Genomic DNA, 14,174 nt, shown 5'->3' on the forward strand with positions numbered 1-14,174 from the left:
ATAATACTACATAGTTTTTTAATGCTATCATGTTTTTTCGCAAGAGATCTGCATTACATTAACTTGAATATAGTTTCATTATTCAATTATGAAACAAGATACAGATAAATCTTGTAAGCAAGGTTTTGACTTCATAACACAGTGAAACTGTAATTCCAATGTCCAGATACATTCACATAAAGATATTCTTTAGCTACTGAATAATGTCTATATACTGATGACAATAAGAACTAACAATGCTTTCCACTTATGACATTTATCAATAATAACTCTCAGGTCAAAAAATTAACATGATGATCATATTGCTATTCCAAATAAATAGGTTATTATGCTTGCTGTGGAAACATGTGCATGTGTTACTGTGTGAGTGTTTATTTTTCCAGATAGTTTTGAACCAAATTCAAAGTTTTGAGAAGGACCAGATTAGGCATATCACTGTGTACTAATGTCATCAGGGTGCCTTTATGTGATGTTTTAATGTAAAATAAAGCCTTGAGCTCTAGTCAATTAGAGTAAGCAGAATCTTAGCTATGAAAAATGAGTTACCTCTGAAAAACTGGTTTGTTCCTTTTGTACAATATATACAGGTGAAGAGTATGTCTCCATCTGCTTATTTCCCAGTAACCCCCGGAATTCAGGAGATTCCCCAAATAGCACAAAGGGGAGCTCTCCAGTGTGGAACCTTCCACCAGCTTCAGAGATCATGCCCTTTTTCAGCAACTACGCTGAAGTGTTCTTATCACAGGGCTTCTTCCCAGTCACCTCCCTCCCTCTTCCCTTCTTAACTTAGATCTCCTAGATGAACTGCTAAGAGAACATTCTACTCTTTCCCAACCTGCCATGCCTTCCCTCCCCTCCATGGAGATGGGAAAAAGGCAGAAAAGGAGAGGGAGATTTGCTGCTGAGTGACAAGACAATGCAAGAGGTAACAGAATGAAAAAACCAACAACTAAGAATCACTAGATAAAGATGGGTCTCTTGTAACAAAAAGAAAGCACACTCTATAGAGTCTCCAGCCTTATACTTATTCTAAAGGGGAGTTAAGACACAAGGTGACCTAAACAGGACCTAAAGCAATGAAAGAAGGCAATGATGATCTCAGCTAAGAACTCTATATTACCTTTGCTTCTGGAAAGAATAAAACTGGTTGTGCATGTTCCTAAGATTACAACTGAAATAAAAAGGCTCCAAAGGCTTTATTTACATGGCTCATGTTTTCAACAAGAATGGACTGTATTTGAATGTAATTTGGTCTGTTTTCACCAGGTTAGTAGTCTTCTAGGACTCTGGTTTGACGAAAGTTTTCTTCTCCACCTGTAAGAAAAAAAAATACACCAAATAAACATACTTCTCCATGTTTTAAAAGGAAAAAAGATAAGATAAAGAGAACCTTAAAAAAATAAACATTTAGCCTCCTAGATTATGTTAACTCCTGCATTTTGCTATGGAGACCCCCAAAAAAGTGTGTTTTGATAGATTTGGTTCAAAGTTTTTTCCCCTCAGCTTGAGACACATAGGGGAACTTACATGTTACATGTGACTCTCCAACATGAATGAAACTAAAGTATGGTATGTTTGGTAGAAATCTGAAAAGGCCACATGTCTTACTCTAAGTGTGCCTCATGTCTAAAATATCTACCATGAAGGGTGCCTGCGTAGCAGTCACTTAAGTGTCCAATTTCAGCTAAAGTCATGACATTGGGGGGTCCATGAGTTAGAGCCCCATGTGGAGCTCTGTGCTGACAGCTTGGAGCCTGGAGCCTGCTTCAGATTCTGTGTCTCCCTCTCTCTCTGTCCCCCTCCCTGCTGGTGCTCTGTCTCTGTCTCTGTCTCTGTCTCTGTCTCTCTCTCTCTCTCTCTCTCTCTGTCTCTCTCTCAAAGATAAATAAATGTTTAAAAAATGTAAAAAATAAAACAAAAAATAAAACATTCACCATGAGAACCATTAAACTGCATCAAGGCGCTGTCCCCCTGTTTCCTGTTAACAATGCATCCTACTTGGGAAAGATGACAGGGGAGTACTTTTCACATATTCTTGTATTAGCTGAGCTATACTAGGCCTGGAGAGGAAATGAAATAAAAAGAAGGGACACTTGTTAGCTGGATAGGATTGCAAAACTTCAGAGCACGAGATATCGTTTCCGGGGCAGGAGAGCTAAGGAGTCAGATGATCCGAAGGTTCCTGGGACTGTAACAATGGGCGGAAGAGTTAAAACCCACCAGGGGGTGGGGACTGGGAGCTGCCAGAGGAAAATGCCTTTCCTACTTTCTTTATTTCTAGATAAAATCACATTCCCTTAGTTAGTTACAATATAATTTGAATGTCTGAGTTACATTTTAACTTGAATTGCTAGCATATTTTGGAATATTACAGAGGATGGGCTGCTCTTTAAAGAGAAGGAAAAAAAACTCAGTAAGAAGTGCATCCTTGTATATCAGTCACTAAAATAAAAATTCACTATATGAAATAAGAGCCTACCAAATAATACTTAGGGATTTTAAAATAAAAATATTAAAGGCAGCTGGTAACAAATATATTATATCCAAAATTTTCCATCAATTTAAACTAATAAAATTTTGTTCCTTTATTTCATCATCAGAAACTCTGGAAACTTCAATGATTACAAGATTACATTTATTTTTTAGGGCACCTGAGTGGTTAAGTCAGTTAAGTGTCCGACTCTTGATTTCGGCTTAGGTCATGATCCCAAGGTCATGAGACTGACCATGACAGGCTCTGCACTAAGCATGGAGCCTACTTGAGATTCTCTCTCTCTCTCTCTCTCTCTCTCTCTCTCTCTCTCTCTCTCTCTCTCTCTCTCTCTCTCTCTCTCTCTCTCTCTCTCTCTCTGTCTCCCCCCCACACACATTTGTGCTCTCTCTCTCTAAAATAAAAATAAATTTAATTACATTTATTTTCCCAAAAAGACTTGCAATTGAGACATATAATCACATACCCTTCCCTAAATTTTCTAATGAAGATCCTTCTTCCCTTCTTTAAATTTTTTTAATGTTTATTTATTCTTAGAGAGAGAGAAAGGGCACGAGCAAGGGAGGGGCAGAGAGAGAGGGAGACACAGAATCCGAAGCAGGCTCCAGGCTCTGAGCTGTCAGCACAGAGCCAGAGGCAGGGCTCGAACTCACAAACCGAGAGATCATGACCTGAGGGGAAGTCAGGTGTTCAACCGACTGAGTCACCCAGGAGGCTCTTTCTTCCCCTCTTTAAAATTACTTCCCCCCCCTTTCCATTCTAGCTCACTTTTTATGTTTTTTTTTTTTCTGGCTCCACACATCTTCCCAGCAACCAAATCGAAAACTTCTCCTTCAATCCATCTTCATCAGCGATCTCCTCCTACACATTTCAACAATCAGTAAGCGTGTCTGCTGAATAGTCCAATTTAGAAAAGGTCACCTTGGATGCAGCATCCTCTACCCGTGACCTAACTACTTCTCCCCTTTTTATTGCAAGAGTTCAGAGAGCCAGCTAGTACTGCTTTCTCCTGGTCCCAAATTCACTCGAAACAGGATTTCAGAAGGGGCACGGCAGTGGCAAGTAGAATCACCAGGCAGGGGCTGAGTGGAAGTCCTGTGAACTGCTATTCAGTGACCTGTCCTGGCCAACACCATCTTCCTTTCCACTGATTCCTGTCCTCTTAGGAACCGTTCTGCTACATGCGACGCTTTAACCACTCCTTTCTTGGAACTCTCCATCCTTGATTTCTGGATATGCTATTATTCTGGTTCTCCTCTTACACTCCTGCCTTCTCCTTAACTTTCCTCCTTTTCCCTTAATCTCTGTGTATTCCCCAAGGCAGATCCTTTACTGTGGGCCCTTCCGCTGTTATATCTGAGGCCTAGAAGAGATTTCCATTTTCATGGTTTCAACCTTTATTAACTGGCTCTGAATTTCCAGTCATTGTCAACTCTGACTGGTCATCAGAAGCACTTGGAGTAACTTCTTAAGGATGCAGATTCTGAAGCCTCATCCAAGTTTTACAGAATCAGAATTTGTGGGTCTAAGGTGGAGAAATCTGTATTTTGAGGACTCTCTCCCGTTAACTCCAATGGAACCGGTCCATAGATGGATAGTTGAGAACCACTGACCTACACACCTTTACTCACTGGACCGTCTCTGTCATTTCAAACTGAACTTTAATTATATCCACAGAAGTTTTCATTCCTTGCCAGCATAACCATTTCAAACTCTCACACATACCACTTCAAAAACGTGCTTGTTCTGGATTCCCTTTTATCCCTTCAGTGAATAGTTATCCCACGTGACTTATTCTTCCTTCCAGGATACCTCAGAGTGGAGCCTCTCTATCCATTCCTGACCACAGCACCTCATCTCCTCACTCCTGTGGTTTCCTTCCACTTTCCTTGGCTTCTTCCTGACTCCCGTTTGTGGTCTTTCCTCTTTGATACAATGCATTTGAGAGACAGAAGAGAGCTGTGGAGTCACATGGACCTGAGTTAAAATCCCAACATGTCTTTTTACCAACTGCATGACCTTAGGAAAGTAAATGTACCTCACGAAGGTTCAGTTTTCTGAGCTGTAAATGTTAGCAGTCACATCTGACACACCTTAGACACTCCTATATTGTAGCTATTTTTACTGTTCTTATTGTTACCCTCCCTGCCATTATCATTGTTACAGTTTTATTGTTGCTCTCTGTGCCATAATCACTGTTACCATTCTTACTGTTACTCTCTGTGCCATGATCAAATACATCTCCCTTCACCACTCATTGCTCTGCTGTGAATCCAGAGGGCATCTTACTGATTCTCAGACAAAGGCAAATTATCTTCATTCTTCATCTCAATTTTAGTAATACCCACTATGTAATGGTGGGCAAGCTACTTAATCTTTCTGTGCCTCTATTTCCTTACCTGAAAAGCATGGATAATAATGTCCTTACCTCCCAGGGTTACTATGAGGGCTAAATGTATTGCCCCACATCATCTGCTGAAACAGGATCTGGCCCCCTGCATTATAGTAGGCTCGCAACAACTATGAGCTTCAGGTAGTAGAAATAGTGGCAGTAATGGTCGTCCTAGGTCTAACATAACCACTCCTCCTGCGTTCTGCTATTTCACTGACTGCTCACCCTATCTTTTTGCTGAAAAGATTGTTCTCATTCCTGCTTCCTCTTAATCTGCTTTCTTCTTGGCCTGTCCCATTAGCTGGAACCTAGCAGGCATAAATGCATATTTGCTGAATTAAGTATTATAATCCCTTCTACTCACCCACATTGGCCTTGGCCTTGCACTGAGTTCGGAAGACCCTCAATCCCACTCTCTTGCATTTGCTTCTCATCAGTATTTTTTTCCACAAAAAAAAACCCCATAAGCTTGAAGCCAGAAAGCACCTTTTGCTCTCTTCTCCTCCCCACATGGTCCATCCAATACTAGGCACAGATGCTATGTCTTCTCCATTAGCATAAGTGTCAGAGCACAAGGCCAACAGCCTGTGCTTTGATCACCAGACCACTTGCTATATATTTTTTTAAATATTTAAAATTTTAAATTATGTCACAATATGGCATCATTACAGTTTTTGAGAGGGAACATTCTAGGTCTGTTTACTATGTTTTGATGACCTCTATTGTTAATAGCAATTAAAACTATGTACCTTGTTTCAATTGGCTCTCATAGCAACCCTACAGATAGGCATCATTATTCCATTTTACCAATAATGATAGTAAGACTCAAGGTCATCCAACTAGCAAAGCAGCAGAACCAGGATTTGAACCCAGTCTGTTACATACTCCAAAGTCCTGGCTTATCTAGGAGCAAGGTGCCTTAATTCAACTAGTAGTTTCAATGCTACGTGGACAGAGTGTCTCTATTTTTTTTAATTTTTAATATTTATTTTTGAGAGAGAGACAGACAGAACACATGCTGAGGAGGGGCACAGAGAGGGGGACACAGAATACAAAGCAGGCTATAGGCTCTGAGCTGTCTGCATGCAGCCCGATGCGGGGCTCAAACTCACGAGCCATGAGATCATGACCTGAGCTAAAGTTGAATGCCCAACTTACTGAGCCATTCAGTTGCCTCAGAGTGTCTCTATTTGAAAATGACACCTAATCTTCATATAAAAGAAGCTGTATAGTATAATGAAAATTACACAGGCTTAGAATCAGAACCGGTCCATATCTATTAGGATGAGTCATATGATACTGCTATGTATGAAAGTAAAAACTATTTCATTTTCAGCAATCTCATTTGGCTCAATCTTTAATAGTGAGCAACTGGATTTAAAATTTTTAAACCTCTTTGGCTTCAGTTTTTTCAACTATATAATGAGGTTGAACTTTGAGCATTTCTAGTGCTAGAGTTTAAATAATATAAGCTTATGAAATTAATATGAAATTCACCAGTGTCATCAAGGAAATTAATTTATGGTCTTGGGGACTCACTTTAATGAGAAATGTGCTGGTGTTTATATAATAAATATGTCTGAATTGGGGGGGGCAACTGTTAATTATATTTAAAAATCTGAATAAAGGCTACTTTGTTGTATTCAACACAGAATCCCAAAAGTAATCAAAGCTTCCAGCAGTTGAAAGGGGTCATTATATTTGTACCTTCTTGTGGTCTCTGCAAGGAAGCCAATAGCAAAGCTGCTGTCTCTGGAAGGGTTAGTAGTTGGGGATTTGGGTTTCGTCTTTCTGGAGAAATAAAAGTGTATACACATTCTATTAGCATTTAAATATTCCTATGGTAGATAAATCCTATTCTGATATGCTATAAATAGAACAACCTCTACGATATAAATTTTTGATACCTTAGCGAAGGATGCCCCTTACACAGAAGACTGATTTTTATGATTTGAAACATTTCACACTTCCCTTGGACGTTACTTACAATTGGCTATGCTGTGTATTACAGATATGGAAAGTAATTTAAATATACTACAGAGACTATCATGAAAGGAAGGTGGATTAATATAAAGAACCTTGAGTAATTTCTCCTGTCAGAGCTTAACATGGGATATCTGGGAAAAACATTTAGATGGGATGGATCCTCCTTGGAGTCTGGACTACTTCCTCTCTCATTCTGTTCAAAGCAGTTTGAAACAGTAATCTACATTCTTGGCCACACATAAAACAAGTAACAGGTTCTGGCCCTAATCTTAATGGCCCCTCCCTATTAACTATTTCTAATTTTGAGCTGCTTTATAGCCCTTTCTAGTAATGTAACAGGGGCGTACATTTGAAGTTTCCGGGGAAATCACTACTTTAACAACCAGAACATTTAAGAGGAAACCGCGTAAAGGTCTTGCCAAAAGCCGGGAGGTAGGTTTAGGGGCAGTTGCATAGTTCTCCCTCCTCCTCCTCCTTAACTCCTCGAACGTGAACCCCAGGCCTGGCCTTCCCCTGGATAACCCCCATCCCCGGGACCTCTGCGCTCCCGTCGGTCAAGAGGGCGGTCTGAGCAGCCGAGGCCGAGTTCAGCTTCCGGAGCCTCAGCCCCAGCCTGAGGCGCGCACCGGAGCGGGCGCCGCAGCCGCCAGCCTGGCTCGGCCCCGGCTGGCTCTCCTCCAGGGCGGCCGGAGCCACGTCCCTCCCGCAGCGGAGCCGCAGTCGTTCCGCGCCGGGCGGAGCGCGCCCTGCCCACTGGGTCCTGCTCTAAGTCGCCAGCCCGGCCTTCTCTCCGTGGCTCACTCACCCGGGGGCGGCCGGTCCGAGAGGTCCTTCTTCCGGCTCTGGTCCGAGATGAAGCGTCGCCCCTCTGCAAAGGCGACACGCGGGGCTGAGCTGGCCCGCTAACCACTCAACAATCGCGGCTAAACAGTGCTCTGCGCCGCGAGTCCCCAAGCCTGGAGGGGTAGGTCCGCGGGGGCGGCCTGTGTCCGCGCTGGACAGCCGGTTTTCGGCGCTCGACGCGAACCCCTGGGCTGCACCAAGAGCCTTTACCCGACCCTGTCTCTGCGCTGCCCGTCCCAGACAAGCGCTGCACCCACGCCTGTCTGCGCCCTGCAGAGACCTCCCCGCGCGCTGCCTGCACCTGCTGCACCCAGCCGGCAACCTGCCCGCGCCCAGCCCTCCGCGGCGCATGGGCTTTGGAGAGGTGGTCGGGTTCGAAAGCCCGTCGGGTGTTTCCCAGGCCAGTCTGGAGCCTTCCTGTGTGGCAAGAGCCGGCAACCCTCCAGCTGAGAATGGAGAATTTCTTTTTCTTTCTTTTTCTTCCTTCCTTCCTTCCTTCCTTCCTTCCTTTTCTTTCTTTCTTAGGATGGAGAATTTCTTTCTCTTTCATTGCCACAACTCCCACCCCCACTCAGACCTGCAGGATGACCTTGGCTATTTAAGGGAACACATTCGATATTATTTTCTCCCCACTCATTTATCCCATGGATTCTTACAACCCTAAAGATCTTCCTTTATTGCTGTAGGGGAAGCAAAGTATTTGCAACGTACGTGCACCCTTCAGATAGAGCATTGATTGAGGAGTCCAGTTCCTTCTCTCAAAGAGTCCCTACAACCCAGGTAGAAGAGAAGAGCAGTTAATAACACGTTGTAGCCCCGTCCTCTATTAGAAAAAAAGAAAGAGGGGGAGGGAGGGAGAAGACAAGAAAGAAGAAGAAAAAAGGAGGAAGGAAGGAAGATAGGAAGGAAGGGGGGAGGGAGGGAGGGAGGTAAAGGACACCCAGGAGCCCCATTTTTCGCGTTTGATTACCTGCGGCGCGCTGCTGGAATTTCCTATGAAAGAAAGCACTAGAAAAAGAGCCAAGGTTGTTGCCACCAGACTTCTGAGTCCCTACAAGAAAAGATCATCAAAGAAAGTAATTTCTGTACCGATAGGATCTTATTACATCCGGACAATTACAAACTTTTTACCTTTCGACATGCTCTATTTTTAATAATTATTTTAACAACTATTTTTAATAACACTCAGCATGTGGGGAAGAGCATGATTCCCCAGTCTACCTTCTAGTTAATCTGCAAAAGAGTTCTCTTTATTAAAAAAATAGAAATATGTTATTTTCATTACTTCACTCAAATGACTGATATTTTTGAAGTAAAATCAAATGATTCTGATATTTTAAAGCATATTGTTTAAATATCCGTTAGCCTATAAAATGCTTATGAAAGATAAAATAGGTAAAAAGCTATAAAGTGTTTCTTAAAATAGCTTAGAAGTCTCAACTAGGTAAAACTTTTACTTACCTTCATATTCTGCTCCTTTCTGGAACCTGCAGTAATTACAATTTTGCCTGTGAGTTTTCTAATCTTGTTCTGAGAGTGGGGCTTTTAAATCTTAGTGTCTAGGACCCCTCCAGATCCTCAGTAGAGTTAGGGAGTCCATTGGGACTTCTTGTCAGTATTCAAGATTGAGAGGATCTGACGATTTTTCCAGGGAGATTCATTTGCAGGAAGTAGAGAAATGATTGATGAGTAGACATCATTTATTTATTTAGATACTGACCACATCAGCCAGGAGATATTCTGAATATATCAGCATCATTGTTTTTGCTTTTCCAACTAGCTTCCAAAAGTAGTTATTAGTAGTAGTAGAGAAAATGATTAACAAGCCCAGGCTGAATCAAAAGTAAATGAATAAAGTAAGCAAACTTGTCTTGGGTAGCTAGCTATCAAGCTATCACTGATGACTAATGATGAATCATTTGTGTAGATATGAAAAGGTTAGGGGATCTCAATAGAATTTGACATCGATCCTTCATTTAAGCATCCAATTATTTAACAAACATTTATTAACAGCCTACTATGTATTGGACATTTCTTCTTTTAGTTCAAGGAACACAGCCATGCATTACAAAGACACAGTCTCTGCTGTGATCAACCTTATCTTCCAGTCAGGGGAGAAATACTGTAAACTAGTAAACAGGTAAATAAGGTAATTTAAAGCTGTTTTAAATGCTTTATAAAGTAAAAATAAGCAAGATGATGTGATAAGGTGAGTGGTGGGCTGCTTTAGAGAAGGCAACAATTGAAGGGAGTCTGGATGGATCAGGTAGAGTCTGACGGGAGACGAGTTAGAGTGAGAATTAGTGTAACAGGCAGAGTAAATAAAAGAAAAATCTTGGAATGACAGAGAGCTTGGCCTGTTTGAGGAATAGGGAGGAGGCCGATGAGGCCAAAGCTGAGTTAGTGACAGGTTGATAGGAGACAGCACTTGGAAACGAGGTCGGAGAGGAAGAATTAGGCCAGTTCATGTGCAAACATGATTATAACCAAAAGTGATGATGGCTAAGATTTGGGTGGTACTTGTAGGGAATGAATAGAAATAAGTTTGGGATAGGTGTTGGAGGTAGAAAATATAGAACCGTGGATAAATGGGATATGAGAGTACAAGAAAAATAAATCAAGGACGAGTTTTGGGTTTTTGGGTTAAACACTGGGTATGATAAAGCCATTACTGAAGTTGGAGACTTCATAAGGAGCCAGTTAAGAGACAGAAATTAAACTTGAATATTAAAATTAAAATACGCATTAAGTGTTCAAGTTGAAGCATTTAGTAGGCAGTTGGAAATACAAAACTCTACAGAGCTCAGCAAGAAGGTCACCAGTCTATAAAATTTTTAATGTTATTTATTTACTTATTTTGAGAGAGAGTATGTGAAAGGGGGAAGGGCAGAGAGAGAAGGAGACAGAGGATCTGAAGCAAGCTCTGTGCTGTTAGTGGGGCTCAAACCCATGAACCCAGAGACAATGACCTGAGCCAAAGTCAGACGCTGACCAGTGGAGCTATCAGGCCCCTGCATAAAGCATAAAGCGTGTTTACCATAGACACAAACATCTTCAGAGTCTCTGCAATAGGAATCCAAAGCTCACTCGCTAAACCAAGTGAACACCCAAACACCCCCAGATGTTTTTATAAAGGCAGAATTCGCATTTAAGAATTCTATGAATTTTAAGGCAGGAAAAGGATTGGGCTTGAACAAGAATACTTAGAGACTGAAAGGAATTAAGGAAGAAAAGCAGGGGGGTACCTGGGAAGCTTAGTTGGTTGGGCTTCCAACTTCAGCTCAGGTCATGATATCGCAGTTCATGAGTTCAAGCCATACATCTGGCTCACTGCTGTCAGTGCAGAGCTCGCTTAAGATCCCCAGTCGCTCTCTCTGCCCCTCCCCCACTTGCACTCTCTCAAAAATAAATTTTTAAAAAATGAGATACAGGGACACAGCTATGCAAACAACCATACAGAGATAAACAGAGAGAAAGAGCCAGCAAAACAAGCTGAGATGAAGCAATCAAAGAAAAGAGAAGCTCCTAGAGACCGTGTGGCTGTGGAAGCCAGCAGATATCCAACAATGTTGAAAGGTCAGGCTAGATGAGTACTAGGAAGTGTGCACTGGATTTGAGAATGTGATGGCTTTTGAGGCCATGAACTAGACTGGAGTGGGTTGAAAGTGAATGGGATATGAGGAAAGAGAGACAAATGTGGACAACTTTTAGGTTAGTTTCACTAAATTTCACTGAAAGGGGGAAAGGAAAAGTGAATTTTTAAAAAAAAGATTAGATGCTTGAGGATGGTGGGAGTGTGTTGTTAATTTTTGGCCTTTCGTTAATAATCTTAACCCTTTTTTTTAATTTTTTATTTATTTTTGATACAGAGAGAGACAGAGCATGAGGGGGGTGGGCAGAGAGAGAAGGAGACACAGAACTGGAAGCAGGCTCCAGGCTCTGAGCTAGCTGTCAGCACAGAGCCTGACGCGGGGCTCGAACTCAGGAACGTGAGATCTGACCTGAGCTGAAGCCGGAGGCTTAACTGACTGAGCCACCCAGGCGCCCCAACCCTTTCATTTTTAAGGAATTCTTAAAATTTTCTAAATTATGAATTATGGAATAAGAATCTTGGTGGGAGGCAGAGTCTTCCTTCTATTGTACAAGCTGAAAATGCCAGACACTCACTTTCCCAGCCTCCCTGTTAGCTAGGATGTGGGCACATGACACAAACTTCACCAATCAGACATGCCCACTTGGATGGGAAATCTGGAGCTAGGATGGAGGAAAGTAGGAATTAGGAGAAGCATGTTCTGGTGCAGCAGTGGTTGTGGTAAGCTTGTTTCTGGGGACAATATTGCCTGTCTACAGGGCTAAAGTCAGATTCCAGGATGGTGATATCACCTGCAGCGTCCTGCTAAAATCGGGTGTGTTGGTGTATCTTGAGAACAATTAAGAAACCGTTTACAGAACATATATGCTGATGGAGATGACCAGGGGAAGGAGACATTAATGATGCTGAAGAGAAGGTAACTACAAAAAGGAATGTGTAGAATGCAAGAGGGAAAGAATGCAAAAAGTATGTCAATATTCAGTTGAAACAGTTACATACATAGGCAGATATTGAACAAGATACCATAGATAAGCAAGATAATCTCTTTCCTCTCAAAGTTAGAGTATTACTCCTCAGGAACTAAAATGCATATGAATCACTTGGAAACCTTGTAAAAATGCAGTTTCTGATTAGTGCAGGTGGGGTGAGGTCTGAAATTCTCATTTCTAATAAACTCCCCAGTGACACTGACAAATGTTACCTTACTAATCCTGGGACATTTTGAGTAGTAAAGCTTCAGATGACATAAGTGACAAAAATGAAACTTTGTGAGTCTGTGTGGCTGGGAAAATGACTAGCAAAAGAAATATCAGGGAGTATATGGGGAGAGTAAAGATACATTTGATTCAGCATTGAAATTTGTGGGGCTGATGCTCTCTACCGGCAAATAGTGTAAAAGAGATTGGGATTTGAGCACTTGATATTTAGACTTGCCAGCTGTGAAGACATGAACACTGAGGTTTGGTTAGTAAATGAGAATGGAATATAGAAAGTAGTCTGTAATCGAGGAATATTTATTCCCTTTAAAGCATAGGTCAAGCAAGAAGGGGCCAAAGCTGCTATTGTAGTGTTCTCCAAAGTCTTGGAAGAAGGGAAAGATTGAAAACTAAGGACTATCCATCAAAACTGGATAAAATCTCAATATTTCTTTAAATATTAGATTTTAGGATTTAATTTCAAAGGATGGCAGCAACTTCCAAAAACAGGCAATAAAATAAATATTATACATTGTTTCAAATGAACTCCTAAGAGAAACCCAATTATTAGGTCACCTAACAAAGAAATAAAGTGTCTCTTCTCCCTCTCCCTCCCAAAAACACAGAAACGTTTTTTGAAAGAGGGAAGGAAAGTGAATCACCAATAAAACTGTGTTTTGAATTTATAATTTGAAGGAAAAATGTATGCTGTGGCTTGTTTATAAAAGTTTAGCTGATGAATTTGCAGGCAGATGCTTTACGTCAAAGCTGCCATTTTCAACACAATACAGACAAGTGAAGAGAACGGTTGTGACATACTGTCAATACTGTAGTCTCATCAAAAGTGGCGTCATGCGTTTGTTCTAAATGGCATTGTCTCCCAATACGTTTTTGTTCAATCACAATATTTAGGACTTACACATATCTGAACCTAGAGATGGGCTAAGAAGTTACTTGATCAAAAAACACTTGAAGGACAGAACCAACCAGTTTTGTTCTGCTGATTTATGACCAGGCACTAGACAAACTAGATAAACTTTTTTGGAAGATATATTCAACAGAGACCATTTTGCCTGTATCACCGATGTTATCTGAATTCTCCCAATTGACTGGAGCATACCCAGGTGCACTTATACAATAATGGTCACTGTTTACATTGAATTTTTACAAGGTTAGTGATTATTCGCATAGGCAACGTTATCTATTTTGGGTAAAGTTACTTGGATAATATGGCTATTATACTAATAAAATATTCAAATTACTTCTTTGATGACAGAATAGAGGGTTTTGGTATAGTATGAATCTGGTCATTGGTTCAGTCTCCTACTTTGGCTTTATTCTATGCCAGGGCCAGTCTGCCACATAGGCCAGCGGTCTCACAAACAGAAGTAACTTCCTCAAAGGGCTACCAGTTTCAGATTCAGGGGCATAGAAAAGGCCTGCTGTCAAAAATAAAATTCCATATTCATTAGGCAATGTCTACGGTCTTCCTTTTACTTAAGGCTTTGAACCTTGGGAATTTCTTTTCCATAACTAAGTAATAAAGAAACAAGTGGAAAGTTCTATGAGAGGTCAAGGATGGACCAGCTATTTTGGTATGCTAGGTCAAGAAAGATATGACAGAAGTGAACTTCTGATTAGGTCTTGAGAGCTAATAAAGGTAAGGTTGTGGCA

General features: G+C 41.3%; 1 protein-coding gene across 1 annotated transcript; it reads right to left on the reverse strand.

Moving 5' to 3' along the window:
* Positions 1-1,177: 1,177 nt before the first annotated feature.
* On the reverse strand, positions 1,178-9,179 carry SPX (spexin hormone). The gene is made up of 6 exons (XM_029955526.1): positions 9,174-9,179; positions 8,683-8,763; positions 8,424-8,481; positions 7,675-7,737; positions 6,591-6,674; positions 1,178-1,314 (listed from the first exon to the last, which is right to left on the reverse strand). The coding sequence occupies exons 1-6, from the start codon at positions 9,177-9,179 to the stop codon at positions 1,268-1,270; spliced, it is 339 nt and encodes a 112-aa protein (XP_029811386.1). The 3' UTR covers positions 1,178-1,267.
* Positions 9,180-14,174: the final 4,995 nt, after the last annotated feature.

The sequence above is a fragment of the Suricata suricatta genome, chromosome 10, assembly GCF_006229205.1.
Source record: "Suricata suricatta isolate VVHF042 chromosome 10, meerkat_22Aug2017_6uvM2_HiC, whole genome shotgun sequence".
NCBI classification, from domain to species: domain Eukaryota; kingdom Metazoa; phylum Chordata; class Mammalia; order Carnivora; family Herpestidae; genus Suricata; species Suricata suricatta.